Here is a 20,611-nt window from a genome sequence, read left to right on the forward strand (position 1 = left end):
TGTTGAAATAAAGTATCAGAATTAAAAAAACTCTTTATTTCTGTCTTAGAATCAATATAATGTATTGGTTCCAAAGCAGAAGAGCAGTAAGGGCTAGGCAATGAGGGTTAAGAGACTTAAGTGCGCAGGGTCACACAGCTGGGTAGTGTCTAAAGCTAGATTGGAATCCAGGACTTCCTGACTTTAGGCCTGCCTTTTAATCCACTTAGCCATCTAGCTGCCTCTTCAGAATATTTTTTAAAAATAATTTCAAGAATACAAGGTTGGGAACCCTGGATTCAGATGATAGTTAAGTCCCCTTATAATGCTAATATTCTATTATACTGTGTGAAAACAAAATACAGAACAGACATAAATATGTATTTAATAATGCTATATAAATATATTACTTCTAATTCAAACTTTTTAGAGCTGTAATTTCATTTTTTTCTTATACTACTTTCTTAATGTAGCCAAGATGGGCATTCTTTTTTTTAATTTTAATTTGAATATTTTCCCATAGTTACATATTTCATGTTCTTTCCCTCTCCCCCAAACCCACCTAACCCCCCTTAGATGCACAATTCCCTGGGTTTTACATGTATCATTGAACAAGACCCAATTCCATATTATTGATAGTTGGACTAGAGTTATCATTTAGTGTCTACATCCCCAATAATATCCCCATCAGCCCATGTGTTCAAGCAGTTGTTTTTCTTCTGTGCTTCTCCTCCCACAGTTCTTCCTCTGAATGTGGCTAGTTTTCTTTCTCATAAGTCCCTCAGCCTTGCTCTGGATCCTTGCATTGCTGCTAGTATAAAAGTCCATTATGTTCGATTGTACCACAGTGTACAAGATGGGAATTCCTATCCCTATTTAAAAGAAGGAAAAACTGAGGTCCAGAGAAGTTTGATGATTTCCTCAAGCTTATCATAGTTAATTAGTTAGGGGCAGAGCTCAGGTAGAATTGAGATCTTTTAACTTCTAGTTTTGCTTTACTGGATTTAATTAGATTCATCCTTTAGGAACCTTTTGAGAATAGTATTATTCATATATTGTCTGAACTGGTCCCATTATATTTTAAAATGTTGACTGACTAAGGAAGGGGGGGGGGAGGTTTGTGAGGATGGAGGATTTATTGAAATTGTGCCAGACTTAAAAAATAGCATTTTCTTGAAAATCTTCAGAATTTCCTAGAATGACCAATTGTCCAAATCCTGTTGCTGTTCCCTATCTCATTAGCCAAAAGAGAAGTCAGGCATTTTGCCCACAGCAAATGCACATATGCCATGCTTATATAACCATAAAGCTCTAAACCAGGCATGGAAAATGTGTTGTTTTGAACCATGCAAATGAGTGATTAATATTGCTGCATGATTAATATGATAGAGAGGAGAGTGTGAGGAAACTGGGCACTAATGAGTCCCCATCCTGAATTATTCTCAACACAGTTTAGTCATTTTGTATAATGGGCTCCCCAACCTTTGGGTGAGTAGCTACTTTTCCATTGATTTTGAGATGAGAAGTAGTAGAGGGTAGGATGGGAGATTGTGAAGGTAGAGTATGGAGAAGGGGTTGTTGGTCTTAAGAACCCTAAGCAAAATGGGAAATGAAGGTCCCAGTTCCTGTACTCCCTTGATGAGGGCCTTAGAAAATTCAAGATGGGAGACTAGTGAGGACAACTTGCTGAGAGATCCCTTATCTTGACAAATCTGTGGGTTGGAGACACCTGTCATATTGAATCTTACTGACTCAGCTCCTAAGAATAAAGTGGAATATGAAAAAGAGGTAGAAATTTGCCTTCAGTTTCTCTTGTAATTTCCTACCAGATTCTCTGAAGACCTATTTCTCAGTTCTCATTTGAATCATGATTTCTTTTATAATCATGTCTACTAATTAGCTTGACATGGATTGTTTCCCCTGGCTTCCAGTTCTTTGAGAGCAAGGTGAATGAGAAAGGATATACTTATTTAGGTAAATCTGGAATCCTATTCTTGGTTAATCTAAATAATTCTGGGGCCAGAGCCCAATTTTGTCTGAAGGGTCTGAGTCAACCGCCTGGGCAGTCCTGAATTCTCTCTAGTTATACAAACAGTAATTTCCCTGCCCTGTAGAGACCTAGATTGGACTTAAAAATAGGAAGTAACGGTATAATTGGAAGTGTCTTCATACTGTATAGAAATATATCAACAGTGATCATAGAAATCATAGATTTATTATATGATATTACTTACCATCTCAAGGAGGATAGGGGTAGGGGTAGGGAGGCAAGGAGAGAATTCAAGACTCAGTATTCTTTGAAAAATGTTGGAAACTGTTTTTACATGTAATTGGGATGGTGGTGGAATAAAATAAAAAAGAAATCATAGATTTAGAGCTAAAGGGGTCTTTAGAGACCTTCAAAGTAAACCCATTCTTTTGTATGGAAGGAAACTGAGGCCTACAGAGGTTAAGTGTTTTGTCCAAGTTCATACAGAAAATAAGTGAAAGAGGATATGAATCTAGCCCCTTAGATACTAAATCCAACCCCCTTTCAGCTGTACCACATTCAATTTATATTATCCTTTAGAGGTATTATATTATAAGGGAAGAGTATTTTACCAGGAGTCAGGAAACTTATATTCCAGACTTGGCTCCACACTTATTAATCTTGTGAATTAGGTTAGTCACTTAGCCTTTCTAAGTCTCATTTATCCTGTCTGCAAAAAGGGGATCATTGCCTTTCTGCCCTGTCTATCTTACAGGATTGCGTTGAACACCAAATGGGACAGTGAAGGTTAAAGTGTTTTATAAACTATAATGTGTTATATAAATGGAAGCTACTAGTATAGAAAATCTTCAACTGACATTTTTTTGTGGCTTGGAATTTAGACAGGGCAGCAGCAACAATGGTGATGTCACAATAATTTTCATTGTTTAATATTTATGGATTACATGCTTCCTTTTTCAGAAGACCTCCATTTTTCAGTTGATATATCTCTTTCATTGTTGTACTCTAATAATTTTTAAACAAAGAAACAATCCCATAAAAGTCTAATAAGAAATGAGTTAATTTTCCTTCAAATAGAAGACAGCATCTCAAGTTTAGATATGATTCTCCTCCCTACTCTACTCTCTCCCCACCCCAAATACAAGCACTTTATGTACAATTATTTAAGGATTAAATATGGAGTGGAGATAGGTAGAGCTATTGCTCAAGTACCCCCTGAAGTATGTAGGGATTATTAAGAGTAAAGAAACCATGAGTAAGCATGCAAGGTTGTTTCTGGAGTGGGGAATTTAAAAGGAGGGATTGGCAATTTAGTAGAGCTTCCTTGGGGACTCATAATTTAATTTGTGCTGCTTTGCTAGGAGACAAGCATGGCATAATGGATAGAAAGCTGAACTCTGAGTCTAGAAGATCCTGGGTCCAAGTCCTGCCTTTGACACCTCAACCATCAATCAAGAAATCAATCAACAAAAATCAAATCAACAAACTTTTATTAAGTACCCGCTATGTGCCAGGCATAGGTACATAGGGCAGCTGGGTGGCACAGTGGATAGAGTGCTAGGCTAGAAGTCAGGAAGACCTAAATTTAAATCCAGCCTCAGTCTTTTATTAGCTATGGGACTCTGGGTATGCCACTTACCCCTGTTTGCCTCAGTTTCTTCATCTGTAAAATGAATTAGAGAAAGAAATGGCAAACCACTTCAGTACCTTTGCCAAGAAAACCCCAAACGCGGTTACAAAGAATCAGAAATGACTGGACAACAACAATGTGCCAGTCACTGTGCCAAGCACTGGGGATGCAGAAAGAGGTAAAAACTGTCCCTACCCTTCAGGAGCTTACAAACATACTGGATGTATGATGATGAGTAAGTCCCAGGGTGTTCCCTAAGAAACTTTTTTTTGAGACCATAAGTTGCAGAACAGGTGGCCATATTCATTGGTTAAGGAAGTCTCCACTTTGGGAATTCTCTATAAATGGAAGAAATCACAAGCATGACACCAAATTTTTTTTTAGCAAATATTTATTGAGGGTCTACTTTTCTAACATTTCATTGTTAATAACTAAGCAAATGACATTTGTCAATGGAATAGAAGCAGTCTCCATTGATTTGGAGTTTGGACACTTCTTGAAAGGATTACAAATAGTTGAGCAAAGAAAGTTCTACTAATTCCATGTTCTGTGTGTGTCAGTATTGGACAGATTACTATTTGCAGTGGAATGTGTCTGAATATCCGGGTGTGAAGAATGTTCGCTTTCCAGATGGGCAGATTTGGAAACCAGATATTCTTCTGTATAACAGGTAAGTGGGATCAAAGGAAACATTCTTCTTCTCATTATTATTTGTGCGTTTGTATGCCAGCTTTGTACTAGAAATTTTTCAGTGTCTGTTTGTTCTAGAACTAGTTTAGAAGCCAAAAAGAATAAAACACAGAGATTTCCTGATGCTTTGAATCACTTCTTGCCTACTTGGCATGTGACCTCAGGAAATCTGTTTTAATTCTATGTCCTTTTTCTCATTCTCATATTTGTCTCAAAGGAGATGCTAGCAAGACTTTCAGGCCTGTGGCTGAGAGGTGTAAGGTATTATTTCTAGTGTACATTGGATATCAAAATAAGCATCTTTGGTATTTAAAAATGTTTTAAAATTATGAGTAAATAATTGATCAGTGGCGATCATTTAAATTTTTATTGTTATTAATTTATTTTTAACATTCATTTAAAACCTTTTTGAGTTCTGAATTCTCTCCCTCCTTCCCACTCCTCCTTCATCCACTGAGAAGGCAAGAAATGTGATGTCAATTATGCATGTGAAATCATGCAAAACTTATCTCCATATTAGCCATGATACAAAAAAACAAGAAAAATTAAGTGAAAAGTTTATACTTCAATTTCCATTGAGACTCTATCAGTTCTTTCTCTGGAGGTAGAGAGCAATTTTTTTTTATCATAAGCCTTTCAGAATTTTCTTGGGTCATTGTATTGCTGAAAATAGCAAAGTCATTTACACTGGTCATTGTACAATGTTGCTCTTATTGCTTATAATGTTCTGGTTCTGCCCACTTCACTTTGCATCAATTTATACATATTCCCAGGGTTTTTTTAATATTACCTTGCTTTTCATTTCTTTTTTTAAACCCTTACCTTCTGCCTTGGACTCAAGGCAGAAGAGTAGTAAAGGCTAGGAAATGGAGGTTAATTGACTTGCCCAGGGACACACAGCTAGGAAGTGTCTGAGGCCAAATCTGAACCCAGGACCTTCTGTCTCTAGAGCTGACTCTCAATCCACTGAGCTACCCAGCTGCCCCACTTATCTTTTTATCATTTCTTATAGCACAGTAGTATTCCATTGCAATCATATATCACATATTATTTAGCCATTCTTCACTTAATGAGTATCCCTTCAATTTTTAATTCTTTGCCCCCACAAAAAGAACTGCTATAAATATTTTTGTACAAGTCGCTCTTTTTCCCTTTCTTTGATCTCTTTGGGATACAGACCTAGTAATAGTAGTGCTGAATCAAGGGGTATGCACAGTTTTATAGACCTTTGAGGGTACCAAATTGCTCTCCAACATGGTTGGATCAGTTCACAACTAGTGGAGATTATTTCTGAATCTGAGTTAGGGCCAGAATCAATCCCAAGGTACTACATGGCTCCTCCTACTCTTCTGCCAGCCTTCCCATTCCCATTACTTTTGCCACCACTGTTCCTTGGCCTTCACCACTGTATTCAATCAGGGGAAGTGTTTCCTAGTCCCCCCAACAGCCAATTCATCTTCTTGTGCCTTGACAATGTATGGGATAACAAAATTGTGTACAATCTTCAGGAACAGGAGTAACAAAAGTAGGACCTTAATGAGCTTAATGGAAAGGGGACAACATAGCCTTGATAAGGGGACTTGACAATAGGCATAGGATAGGGGCACAAGAAGAATGGTAAGGGAACTTTTTAGAGGAAAAAAAATGAAAGAGAAAACAGGAGAGGTAGGAAGCAGAGTACTTTGGTTCCCTAGTATAGGGGAGTCTATAACCAAGGGCAAAGGAGGAAAATCGATAAAGATCATGAAGAATGCCAGGAAAAATACCAGCCAAGTTTAAGAGGTAGGTGATTGCACAGAATATGGTAACTTATTATTATTATTTTTAAAACCCTTACCTTCTGTTTTAAGACAGAAGGGCAAAGAGTGCTAGGAAATCAGGTTTAAGTAACTTGCCCAGGATCACACAATTAGGAAATATCTTAGAGGAGATAACCCAGGTCATCCTGATTCCAGTTCTGGTGCTCTGTCCATGGTGCTACCTAGCTGCTCCCATGGTGGTTATTATCATGGGCATGTCTGTATAAATGTGTTGGGCAGCTTGATGGTGCAGTGGGTAGAGCGCTGGGCTTAAAGTCAGGAAAGCTCATCTTTCTGAATTCAAATCTGGCCTCAGACACTTACTAGCTGTGTGACCCTGGGAAGCCACTTAATCCAGTTTGCCTCATGTGTAAAAGTTTCTCATCTGTAAAATGAACCAAGAAAAGTAAATGGCAAACCACTCTAGTATCTTTGCCAAGAAAACCCCAAATGGGGCCACAAACAGATAGATGTGACTGAAACAAGTGAACAACAACAAAGTATAACTTAATATAATAACCTGTGTATTGTGAATCCCTGAGTGAGGATATTATGAATAAAATTGAATTCAACAGTCATTTATTAAGTATTTACTATATGCCAGGTGTTGTGTTAGGTGTTGGTTGTATAAAGATTAAAAAAATTATTCAGGGTACAAGGTGACTGGAAGCCTGATTGACACAGAGAGGCAAAGTTGTTGGGAGCTAGCTAAGAGGGAAGGAAAAAGAAATAAAAGACATGAAAAGTTCAGAAAATGGAAAATCCATGGTAACCTGAGAGAGAAGAGTTTGAGGAATCAGCCAGGACAAGCTTAGGACCAAAGAAGGTTGGATGGAGGAAATCTGGGATGTGCTGATATGGAGCAAAGCATTTGAGCAAGCTTTAGGAATTCAATTCAATTCATTTCAATTCAACAAGCACTTAACGGGCAGAAAAAGACTTTGTTAGGGGCTAAGAACACATTTACAAAATAGTTGCTCTTCTCAAGGAGTCTATTTTCTAGGAAGAGGGGGCAGTTTGCTCTCTCAATCAGTCTCCAGGCCCATCATCAGTTTCTCCCAGGGCTACCTTCATACCCAGGCCTCTTCTTCATCCTGTATTCAATTTACAACAAAAAACTTCATTTGAAAAACACACTTTCATTTGATCCTCTTATCCCCTTATATCACTCCTCCTTTTCATTGGTGAAGTACAAATGCTTTCTATACTCATTGTTTCCACTTTCTTTTATCTCACATCTCCAATCTTTGCATTATGGCTTCTGATCTCATCACTCGTATAATAGTGATTTCTTTTAGGTTATCATTTATAGCAATGGCCAAATCCAATGGTCTTTTCTCAGTTTTCATCCTTTTTGACCTCACTGTCACCTTTGACACCACTGGCCATTCTCTCTTCTTGGATATTCTTCACCTTTCTATTACTGTTTTTCTCTTCATTGCTGTTTCTAGGTACTCTTTCAGTCTCCCTTGCTATATTATCATCAATGTAATGCCACCTATCAGGACTAACTGCTCCCAAACTCTCAAGGCTATTCTTAATCCTGTTCTCTTTTCTCTTAGTGATCTCATCAGCTTTCATAGATTCAATTGTCCTCTCTATGCAGATGACTCCCAGATCTAAACATCTAGCCCTAATGTCTCTCCTGACCTTTAGTCATATATCACCTCTCAGACTTTTCCAACCCAATGTCCTGTAGGCATTCCAAACCCAGCCTGTCCAAAAGAGAACTCATTATCATTTCCTCCAAAGCCATCTATCTTCCTAAATAGCCTCTTTTTGGCAAGGGCATTGCCGTCCTTCTATTGTGGGAAGCTTGAGATGAACCCCCTGGGTTCAAGATGGGTACCCTTTATAAGAATGCAACACTCCAAAACTTAGCTTAAAAATAAAAAGAGGAATTTATTAATTTAGAATTCGTGTTGAATTTGACTGGGAAGACAGTGGAGATAGAAAGCTGCCCCTCCAGAGAACATCACTTTGGAGTCTTTATACTCTTTACAACAGACAGTTTGTGACTTGAGGAGGGTATATGCTCAGACACAAGGCAGGGGGTTGGTCATCTGGCCTGAAGACATAGAGGGTGACCCTCACAGTTTAGGGGACAAATAGATGTCTTAGATACAACCAGATGATCTCAAAGCATAGACTTGAGGTGTATCTCTGTGTCTATCTCAAAACCTAAAGGACGATCCAGGGAGGATACTTCTCTCAAAGGTCTTTCTTATCATTAGCCTTTGAAGTCCAGGCTGACCCTTTCTTTAACCTTAACAAGAATGCAAGGAAGCAAAGGAATTTTCCTGCTTACAGTTTGGCCTGAAACACTTCCATAATTTGGGGGTGCAAGGTAAACCTAGGGCCCCACATCACTCTATTCAGCATTTAAAGCTATCATAAGAAAATTTCTGGTTCAACTTTTTTCCCCCCTATCATACAATCAACTAAAACCTGCATAATCAAGCTCAGACATCCAGTTCCTACTCTGTTGGCAAATTCTAGTTTGAGATATATCAGCTATAGCTAAGGTATCTACAGGCTTATTTCCCGTTTTATATGGATTTTTGCCTTCTTCCATCTTTTCTTTGATGTGTAAATTATTAACTTCCCCTTCTACTTTCTGTAAAATTTTCTTTTACCTATCCTGACTTTGTAACTATATCTAAATATATGCTGAAAGTTATGTTCTGGATTTTTATTTCAGAGATGCCTATGCTTTGAACAAAATAAAATGTGATTTTTCTCCCTTTCTAGTCTCTACCATTGATTATATGATTAGCAATAGAACCAACCGACCAATGAATGCTTGGACAAATTTTGTTACAAAACCCTTTACCATTTGGCCAGCCAAAATGCACTTCAGCCAAACTGAAGTACTTGTGGTTTGCCATACATGAAAATCTGCCTTCCATCTATCTCCCATGTCTGAAATGTATTTGCTTCTCCTCTCCACCTTTTAAAATCCATTAGATCTCAATTATGCTGCCTTTTATATGAGGCCTTTACTGATTCCCTTTGGTTGCTGGTCTTCTTCAAAATTGATTGGCATATGTTTTGTGTTTTAAAAATTACTAGATATTGTTTGCTCCAATAGAATATAGTCTCCTTGAGGGAAAGGACTATTTTGTTCTTTTATCTGTTTTCTCAGTGCCCAGCACAGTGACTGAAAAATAGTAGATACTTAATGACTAAATAGTAGATACTAAGTGACCAAATTGGATTTGAGGGGAGAAAACAGGATTGCTAAATAAAAAGAGTTCAAAGAGACACAGTCAGTTGGGAGGAAGTCAAACAAATATATACAAATTTGGATCAGAAACTAAAAGAATAATCTTTAGGCCTTAACAGGAAATTCTATTCCATAAACATTTGTTAAGCACCTACTATGTGTCAGGCACTATGCTAAATGCTGAGGATACAAAAAGAGGCAAAAGGTGGTCCCTGCCTTCAAGGAGCTTCAGATCTAGTGGGGAGACAACATGCAAACAAATATATACAAATTAACTATATACAGGATAAATAGGAAACACTTAATATAGAGAAAGCATTGGGATTAAGAAACCAAAAGGGCATGGAAGCAAAAACTCTTCCTTGTCTTGGGGGGTAGATTAATAAAAAGAGTTGCATCCCAAAGATCAAAACTTGGAAGGAAAGCCTGTGGACCCGAAGGGGATGTGCTAATGGAGAGCACTGGCAACAGGATGTTTATTGCTTTAATACCTCTGATGGGCTACCCAAGTTACATGATTCATTCAGTTCCTTATTTCTCTCTTACCTGGATTATCATTATAGCTTTTTCACTGGTCTCTGTATCTCTCTTCTCTTCTTTCTCAGTTCAGCCTTCCCATACCTACCAAAATTATCTTTCTAAAGCACAGGTCTGAATACCCCTCCCACACTCAAAAACTTCCACTGATTCCGTATTACCTTCAAGATAAAATACAAACTTCATTTAATCATATCAATCATAAATCAAGGGGAAACTGGAGTCAAATTTGACAAAAAGAATGAAGTTAGATCTCTCAGCATTTATAGGCACAACTGGACTTTGCTTAACTTCATTTTATAAACCTTCAAAAATAATATCCAAGACAGACTTACTATCTATTCTTCTATCCTGTCTTGCTGTTCCCCACCTCTGCCCACTGTATCTTCTATCTGGAATCCCCACTTTTCTTAGCTCTGTCCCCCCAAAATCTTTCACTTCCTTGAAGGAAGTTATCACCTCTTTAACTCAGCTCACCACCTCTTCATGAAACCTCCCCTGACTCCATCTCTCCATCACCAGCTGGGTTATCTCTTCCTAATAGCACTCTGTTGAGATTTCTTTGCTCTCATCACAGTGACAGTGGCCTCTTTGTTATTCCTCCAACAAGAAACTCATCTCCTAACTCGTGGAATTTTCACTGACTGTCCTCTTTCCTGGAATGCTTTCCTTCATCTCTGCTTCCTGGCTTCCCTGACTTCATTCAAGTCCCAGCTAACATCCTACCTTTTACAGCAAGCTTTTCCTGATTCCCCTTAATACTAACATCTTCCAACTGTTATATATCATCTTCAATTTATCCTGTATGTATCTTATTGGTACATTGTAGTTTGGATGTTATCTCCTCCATTAGACTGTGAGCTATTTGAGATTAGGGACTGTCTTTTCAGCCTTTCCTCGGATTCCCAGGGCTTAGCATGGTACCTGACCCATGGTAAGTACTTAAATGTTTATTGACTGATCACATTAAGCCTTTGATCATCCCTATTTCTGTCTATGTCTTTTCTGAGAATATAAGCTCCTAAAGGGTAGGAATATATATCTACATATATCTACATATATATTTGTGCATATATATAAAATATATTTAATATTTGTCTCCTTAGTGTATAGACAGTGCTTTTCACATACTAAATTTTTATTAAATTGAATTGAAGCTGTTGCTGTCCATGCTTGTAAAATGTCATTCATTGAGTGTTTGAATCAACTCTAGACTCATCTATGGTGGAAAGAATCAGAGAAGTTGGGACATAAGGGAAAAGCTAGAACTAAATTATTATTATTATCTTTTTTTAACTACAGTATGGAAATAAGATGTGAAAACCCCAACCGGGAATGAACATTATACCCTATTTTATCCTGGTCCTTTTTTTGTTTGTTTGTTTATTGTATTAAAAAACACAAACCTTTACCTTCTGTCTCAGAATTGATGCCAAGTATTAATTCTAAGGCAAAAGAGCGGTAAGTGCTAGACAATAGGGGTTAGGTGACTTGTCCAGGATCACACATCTAGGAAGTGTCTGAGGCCAGATTTGAACTCAGCTGGGTCCTTCTGACTCTAGACCTGGCTCTCTATCTACTGTGCTAAATAGGTGCTCCTGTTTATCATCTTTAAAGGGTTCTAAGTTCTTTTTGTAAATGGAGAGTCTGAAATTTCTACCTAGGCTTGTTTTATATTTGGACTATTCAAAAACCCAAGAATAAATCAGATGTCTACTCTCTTTTTCCCTTGCAAGTAAAAACATCAAGGACATGATTATAATGGATAGCGTGGAGTATTGTAGTGAGAAGGTTATTTATGACACAGCTTACCATTTGAAATGTCTCCCGCTGTGACTTTTGAGGGTCATAGATCTGCAGCTAACTTAATGAGAATTATGATCTTTAACGTTCTGCACTGGGGTTGACAGCAGGGCTGCTTGATTCAAGGAATAAAAGTCAATAAGGTTCATGCCATCAATACTTGAGGGGACCCCTCCAATCAAGGTTTGACAAACCAGTTGTTTAGCCAGAGAGATCTGCCCTGTGATCAGGGACTATTGTAGACAAAGCCCCAAGAAGACTGTCAGATCCTTGCTGGGTGGCAGAGACCCAGCCAGGCAATTTAAGTAACAATAAAGACACCTTCATCAGCAGTCAACCATGAGTATGGAAGAACAGCTACTGTGTACTGAGCTTTCAACACTTCTAGAGAGTCCTATAAAATGCTCAATTTTTTAAAGGGGGAGGGGAAAGCCTGGTACAGTAGAGCTATATAGTTTCTTTTCTTTCTTTTTAAATTTCTAAAACCCTTACTTTCCATCTTAGAATGAATTCTGTATATTGGTTCCAAAGCAGAAAAGCAGTAAGGTTTAGGCAATAGGGATTAAGTGACTTGCCCAGGGTCACACAGCTAGGAAGTGTCTGAGGCTAGATTTGAACCCAAGATATCCTGTCTCCAGGGCTGAGATATATAGTTTCTAAATATTTAGTACTTTAAAAAATATGGTTTTTATTTACTGTTCTTGGCCATGTCTATGGAATAAACCTATCCCTGATATTCATTTGGAGAGCTGGGTGGCACAATGGATAGAGCTCTGGGCCTGTAATCAGAAAAAATGGTCTTTCTGAGTTCAAATGTGGTCTCAGACACTTACTAGTTGTATGACTCTGGTCACATCATTTAATCCTGTTTACCTCAGTTTCTGTAAAATGAGCTGGATTAAGAAATAGCCAATCATTTTAGTATTTTTGCCAAGAAAACTCCAAATGTGATCAAGAAGAATCAGACACAACTGAAATGACTGAACAATATTGATCTGATATCTGACAGTTTCTCTGATATATCTAACCATCTTAATGGCCATATTGAATTGCTACATTTTGGTCCCATAGATTTAAGCCAGTTTAATTAACTAACCATTTTAAAGGTGATTTCTATGAGCCAGGCACTGCGCTTGTTGCAATGTATAACAAAAGAGACATAAATGGAGGAGTAGCTGTCCTCAAAGATTTTATATTTTATTGAGATTTTTCAGGCATATATTTTCACATTAGTTGTTATCTAAGATGTTTGAAAGCACAACATTCACCATACCTTTACTGGATTTCATTGTGTCAATAAAGACTTGGTTTGTTTTAAATGAATAGAAAGCTGGTCCCAGAGTCAGGAAGACCTGAGTTAAAATTCTGCTTCCATGGATTTAATTGTCACTTCTATGTAGATGATACTCACATCTATTTATCCATTCTCAGTCTCTCTGCTGACCTTCAGTCTATTGCCTATTGGACATCTGGAAGTGAACGTCTTTTAGACTTCTCAAGCTCAATGTATCCAATACAAAATTGTTGTCTTCTTCTCCTCTGCCCCCCATCCTTACAGCTACCCAGACCCATAATGGTATAGTACCCTCAACTCCTTACTTGTGCTTACCCTGCATATCCAATCGATTGCTAAATCTTGTTTTTACCATCACAACATCCCTCATATATGGCCCCTTCTCTCCACTCACAAAGCTGCCACTCCAGTGCAATCCCCCATCACCTCATGCCTGCTGGTCGATGTCTTTGCCTCAAATCTCTCCTTATTCCACTCCATCTTTTACTCAGCTGCCGAAGTGATCTTTCTACAGCACGTCTGACATTCCTCTCTCCTTCAATAAACTCCAATAACTCCCTATCACCCACTAGAACAACTAGAAATTCTATTGTTTTTCTTTCCAAGCCTTTCATACCTGGTCCCTTTCTACCTTTCTAGCCTTTTTACTCCTAACATCCCTCTGTGCACTCTAGGATCCAATGGCATTTGTCTTTTTCGTTGCTAACTTTTCTCCCAACTCTGTGTCTTTTCATGGGCTGTCTCCAGTGCTTTGAATATTTTCCCTTTACACCTCAGGCTTTTCTTTTAAGAAAGGGCTTTTATATTTTGCATGACTGCACATGTAATCTATATCAAATTTCTTGCCTTGTTGGGGGAGGGTGGGGAGGAAAGGAAGGAGGGAGAAATTTGGAGCTCAAAATAAAAAATGTTTTTATATATGAGAAAAAATAGAGCATAGAAAGGTCAGGTTCCATTTTCTGTAGGAGATCTTTAACCTGCCATCTCTTTCCTCTAGAACGTGAGCTCCTTGAGGGCAGGAACAAGTACTGCTTTCCTTTATATTTCCAGTCCTTGGCACATAGTAGGTGCTTTATAGATAGTTGTTGTTGATGCTGATGATGTGTGCATGATGATGGTGCAGTGGAATGAGTCTGTGTCAGGGAGGTGTAAACTTAATCTCTATTTGCTCCAGTTTCTTTATCTGTAAAATGGGCATGATAACAGCACTTATTTTCCAGAGTTGTTGGGAAGAGCAGATGAGATAATAATTGTAAATCACTTAGCTTGGTGGCTGGTACATGGTAAATGATATATATATATATGTATATATATACATATATATATATTAACTATGATCATTATTTAGCTATTATAATAATTGTGCTTCTTGATGATACTGGTTCGTGTGACCTTGGGCAAATCTCTTAACCGTTCAGTTTTTCAGGCAACTTTTTGAGTCTATAAATTGCAGAGAAAGTGATGATCTACATTAGTTAAGGGTAGCTTCTTGTTGGTAACTACCTACACTAATGAAATCACAGGTCTGATTAAAAAAAAGTAGATACTTAATACCTCATTTCCCTGGGATCACTGGGGAATGAAAGGTACCATATAAATGAATTTTCCAGATGGTTAAAACTTGCTTCCCTACATCCAATTTTTACTGTAACCATTTTGGATGTGTCTTTCTAATATATGTTACATACCTTCTTGCCTTCTTAAGCAGAGCGTATCAGATATTATTTATCTTAATAACTTGGCATAAGTATTACAAATACTATTTATTATTATTATTATTTAATCAACCTCATCTATTGTGGTGTGACCCCCATATGGTTGGGTTTTCTGAGTTCTTTTATTTATCTTTAACATTTTCCTATTTCTTCTATTACCATCAAGTTGTAAACTATTCTTCTTCACTGGTGGTATTATATCTACTTCTCACAGATATATCCCTTTCCCCAAGAGAGTAAATAACACTTGACTTCATATCAGAATACTTGAATTCTGATTTGGAGACTGGCTCACTAGTTGTATCCCTTAAATACTATGGGCCTCAGTTTCCTCAAAGTAAAGCAAATGTAATAAAAGTGCTTGTAAGGGTTAAATGAAATATGTGAAAATGTTTTGGACATTAAATTGTATTGGCCGAGATAAGCAAATTTAAAGGTTTCGTGTAAATGAAGAACAAATTAGATTATAAGTACCTTGGAAGTAGAGATTATTTTAGTCTTTTCTATTAGTGTCTCCAGCACTTAGCACATGGGTCTGATACCTAGATGGTACTTAATAGACAGTTGTTAATTAATTGATTAAATGGGCTATCAATGAAGCCCTATGAAGATAGAGAGGACTTATCAGATTAAGATCATAGACTGTGACATCTTTTGTTAGTTGATTGTTGTCAAGTCATTTTTGAGTCATATCTATCTCTTCATGAGCCCATTTGGGGTTTTTGTGGTGAAGATACTGGAGTAGTTTGCCATTTCCTTCTCCAGAACATTTTATAGATGAATAAACTGAGGCAAATAGAATTAAATGACTTACTGAGAGTCACACAGCTAGTAAGTGTCTGAGGCCAGATTTGAACTCACGAAGGTGGGTTTTCCTGACTCCAAATTTGACACTATCTACTATGCCACCTAGCTAGTTGATTAGAGATTGGTTTTTGGCAACTTTTGGTTCATAGCTACTTTCTAGATTTTTAAGGTTGCTAAATAAGTGATCCCTATATAAATACAAGGTCTTTTAAGACTATGGATTTAGAAATGAAGGAGACTTTAGAAATAATCAACTCTAACTCCCTCCTTTTGCTATAAAAAAACTTAGTTCAGAAACATCACTGAGAAAATTCCAATCCCAAAAAGCCCCAGAAAATCACCCAGCAGGCAAATGGCAAGAGCTTGGCTTTTGGTTCTTTGTTTCCAAATCTAGCACTCTCTTTGTTATATCAATGACTATAGAGGCAATATCAAGAAGACTCACATTGTTCTCAATTCTGTTTTTCAAGATCACAAATGTAATTTAATATGGTGGAAATGAATCTTACAGGCCAAAAACTTATGCTTAACTTTCAGTGGTTCAGGCATGGGGAGGTCCTCATTAGTTAATTAACCTGCTTAAGAGAGTTATGATGTATGAATGTTCTTTTTTGAGAAATTTTGGGGATAAGGAACTGTGATTTCCTTGGTATAGGAAACTCGAAGTTGAGGAAATGCAATTGGGCACCTATCTAACAACTTATATTGTCTCAACTGCTTAGAGTACTAAGAGCTTTAGTGACTTGCTTGGGTTTGCTTGGCCATAATGTGCCAGAGGAAGGACACAAAACCAGTGTTTTGGGGCAATGAGTCCAGCTCTCTGTTCACTACATCATGCAACCTTTCAATGTATCTATCCAAGTACTTAGTAGTCAATTATGCTTATAGAAGTCTTGATTTACAGAGCTGCCTTTATTGGGCTTTTCCCAAGAATTATGGTTTAAGGGCAATATAGAAAGCCAGCCTCAAAGACAGGGAGATTTAAGTTCAAATCCTTCCTCCGACACATACTGGCTGTGGGATCTTTGGTCTGTTACTTAACCTTCCAATGCTCTAGGACAGAAATGTCAAACATGAGGCCCTGAAATATTCTTCACGTTACTGGGGACAGATTGAAATGCAATTGAATGGGGGCTGCTCAGTGGCTCAGTGACCTAGAGCTAAGAGGTCTTGGGTTCAATTTTGACCTCAGACATTTACTAGCTGTGTGACCCTTGGCAAATCACTTAAGCCTAATTGCCTAGCCCATACCACCCTTCTACTTTGGAACCAATATTTAGTATTGATTCAAAGAAAGAAAGTAAGGGTTAAAGAATGAAATGTTATTGAGAAATATTATGAAAATAAATAAAAATATAATTTGTTGTTCAATCGTTTTTTAACTGTGTCTGATTCTTTGCAACCTCATTTGGAGTTTTCTTGGCTAAGATAACTAGAGTAGTTTACCATGTCTTTTTCAGCTTATTTTACAAATGAGAAAACTGAAGCAAGCAGCATTAAGTGACTTGGTCAGGGTCACACAGCTAGTAAATACTTGAGGCCAGAATTGAATTCACAAAGATGTGTCTTCCTGATTCTAAGCCCAGGGATCTGTCCACTGTATTAACTAGCTGCCCCCTCATTCCCATATAATAGAATGTAGATAAATGTTAATATTTGGCACATCTAGCAGGAATCCTTATGTGAGGTATAATAGCTTCTTGTTTTGAGTTTGACACCATTGCTCTAGACAGCTTTCTAAGATTATAAGTTGCAGAAAAGGTACCATTCTACATTGGTGGAGAGTTTCCATTTCTGAGGATTCTGTGTACCAATGAAATCACAGGCTTAGGTTTTATCCCTAGGTTTCTGGGGATAGCATTTGGTCTTTGGTAAATCTGAAATTGTATGATAATTCTTTGTTGTTGTTATATGATAGTGCTGTCATACCTGCAATAAAGAAGACTATTATAATACCTTCTTATGTATCCTTAGAATACATTCCTTATTTTCTCTCTTTTGATGGTAAACTTTATGGTACTGGAGCTTTAAAAAAATTTCTGGAGGTAAGAAAATTATGTGTTTAAGTAGCAGTGTTCTAGAGAGTCAGTTCAAGTAATTATTTCTTTTGTTTTTTTTCTTCTCCTCTCCTTTCTTTTCTCTTTCTCTATATCCCTAGAGCTTGGCATAATGTCTGGCATATACCAACTGCTTTAATAATATATTTGTTGATTAATTCAGAATAAAAAATACATCATCAAAGAAAGAAGAAATATATAATGGCCGACAACACACACATTGGATAAAAACAGAAAAAAGTGTACAAAGAACTTAAAGAATTGGAGAACAGAAAGACCAACATGAGAATTCAGAAAGAAATAAGCTAAGAGGAGCACTCAGACTGGCACACATATTGGTCAAGTTGAAAGTAGAAAAAAGGAAAGAACTGAAAATGATACCCCTGAAGAAGAAGGAAAGGACTAGAGGTCACTTTAGTGCTTAAAAAATGTAGGAATAGTTTTTTTTTAAAAAGGAGTATGTAAAGGCCAAGCTCATTGCCTATATGCAATTCACATTAATTGGTACTTTCGAATGCTCGATCAAATGTGACAGGTAGAGAAATAGCATAGAGTTTGATTAAAAAGTGTTATTTTGGGATTTTGCATTGTTGTGGATTTTGATGTATTCTCAACTTAATAGATCTTGCTAGCTTACCAGCATTCAAGCTAATAGGCCTATAAGTCACACATGACGGGTACAGCACTAACTCATTTACATCAGCATGTCTTGGCGTTTTTTTTTTTTAAGGAACAAGATGAGTCTTATGACATTGCTTATTAAAATAAATACCACTTTTATTAAAGAGTGCCAATTATTGGGTAAGAATATGAAAAATACCCTAACAACCCTGGGAAAACTTTGCTTTTAAGGAAACACAGATTGAGGATGGAAGTGAAGCTATTCTACATTTCTCTTTGGTATCGTTTCAGCTCTGTTCCAGGCAGATATTGGCAGCATGTCTATGATGCACTAATGGTTTGTGGGCTGTAATTTATTTTCTATGCTTTGAAGAGGCTGGGCCAGGACAAAATAGCCATCTCGGCAGCATTTCTTTGATGGGTCACTTTATTTCCTTGATGAATACAGAGCAAGTGATGGTATTTTCATCCAAATTGCTGGGGCGTGTAGGGAGAAAAGGATGCGGGTACAAATAGAACCTTCCTTGCTTTAATGCAAAAGCTACCCATTTCCTGGGTCTGCTGTAGTCAGGGTTGTTTTAATGCCAAGGCTTCTTGCTGAGAAAAATCACAACTCAATACAAAGAGCAATTATGGGTGCCTTGTCGTGATTCTTCCTTTTGGAAGGAAATAAACACCCTATCAGAGTCAGCACAGTCTGCTGAGAAAAAGAGATCCCTGCTTGGGAATTAGGAGACTTGATGTCTATCCCAGCCCTGACTTCCCAAGTGACCTTGGGCAAGTCTCAGAAACTCTACACTTCTTTCACTTACTCTTCCTTTGTCAAATTGACATTGTTCTTAAACTCCATCTGGTCTGTTTCGTCATACTGCTCGGGTTTCTCAGAAAAAAAGTGCTAGAATAACTAAGTACTCATTAAACTCTTCCTTTGGATATAGATTTGTTTTTTTCAAAATGATAATATTTTTCACACTTGTTTAGTGTTTTATTATTGCCAGAGACAATGGAAAGGGTCCTGGGCTAATAAATCAGAGGATCTGGCTTCAAACCTCAGCTCAGCGACTTAAATACATTATCTCATTTGATCCCCAATATGTATGCATCACTACTCTTATGTAGGGGAAAAGGAAGATGATAACTAGTCATCAAACAGAAATGGAACAAAAATATCTCTTGTTTCAGGTGAATGAAAACATTTATGGAATATCCATGGAGAGTGAATTCCTCCCACAAGTGAATTGTGTAGTTTACTGAAATTTAGCTCTTTAAGCATTAAACTTTTAAAATGTTAACTTTTTTCTAACTCTTACCTTCTGTCTTAGAATTTACTAAATATCATTTCCACATTAAGGGTGTAGCAACTGGGGATAAGTGACTTGCCCAGGGTCATATAGGTAGGAAGTGGTTGAGGTCATATTCGAAACCAGGATCTCCTGTCTCCAAGCCTGACTCTTTATCCACTGAGCCTTCTAGTTACCCCCAACATGTTAACTTTTTGATGGAAATTTTCACAAAACATATTATATTCTTTATTACCTTGGTAAGTAGAGTATATAGAACAGAATGTGGTCCTTCTTCACAACTCAGGGTAATCATTAATATGCAGTGAAAAGACTTTAGAGGGTTGAAATTGGAGTCAAGTGATTCAAGTTAAAATTCCAGCTCTGCCACTTATTACCTGTGTGACCTTGAAAAAATTACTTAACCTTTTTGGTCCTTAGTTTCCTCATCAGTAAAATGAGGGATTTGGACTAGCTGCTCTCTAAGGTCCCTTGTAGATCAGTATAAACCAGTGATGGGCAAACTATGGCCCCCTGAAATGTTCTATCCTGTCCCTTGACATTATTCCTAATCTTATGAATACAATGAGTAGGATACAATACAATGAAACTTCGAAAGAGTTGCCTTAGAAACAGCCTGACAGATGAGAATTTCCTTTCCTTTGGCCCCCTCTTTAAAAAGTTTGCCCATCACTGGTATAAACCATTTCTGTACTGGGTGAGTTATCATAGGATTATAGATGGAGACCTATAAGGGACTATGAGACTGGCTCCTCCAACAAGCCACCTGAATCCAAACCATATAGAGATACAGTTGGAGATAGCTGGAGATAGTTAGTTGAATAGATAACAACCTGAAACTTTGAAGTCTGCGACATCAACTTAAAGAAAATTGATCATTGTACTCTCATAGAGATGTAGTAAAGAATCCAGAGATAGGTTTATGACTTTCCAGTAAATTCCATGGCTGATTTTCTGCAAAACTAATTATTAAAGTGAAATTCCTAGGTAGCTTTTTTCTATGACATAGCATAATACATAGAATGTTAGAGCTATATAACCTGATAGGGTATTGGGTCAAGCTGATACTAAATAGTTCTTGACTGGGTTCAGTATGCTAAGGTTTCTCTCTCTCTCTCTCTCTCTCTCTCTCTCTCTCTCTCTCTCTCTCTCTCTCTCTCTC

At 37.4% G+C, this 20,611-nt stretch overlaps 1 protein-coding gene across 1 annotated transcript in view; it reads left to right on the plus strand.

Moving 5' to 3' along the window:
* Positions 1–20,611, plus strand: part of CHRNA7 (cholinergic receptor nicotinic alpha 7 subunit) — a 186,915-nt gene that overhangs the window by 107,652 nt on the left and 58,652 nt on the right. The window contains exon 4 of the mRNA XM_044662383.1: positions 4,160–4,269. Within this exon, the coding sequence (XP_044518318.1) occupies positions 4,160–4,269 (110 nt within the window). The remainder of the gene's footprint in view (positions 1–4,159; positions 4,270–20,611) is intronic.

This window comes from Gracilinanus agilis, chromosome 2, assembly GCF_016433145.1.
Source record: "Gracilinanus agilis isolate LMUSP501 chromosome 2, AgileGrace, whole genome shotgun sequence".
Classification (NCBI taxonomy): domain Eukaryota; kingdom Metazoa; phylum Chordata; class Mammalia; order Didelphimorphia; family Didelphidae; genus Gracilinanus; species Gracilinanus agilis.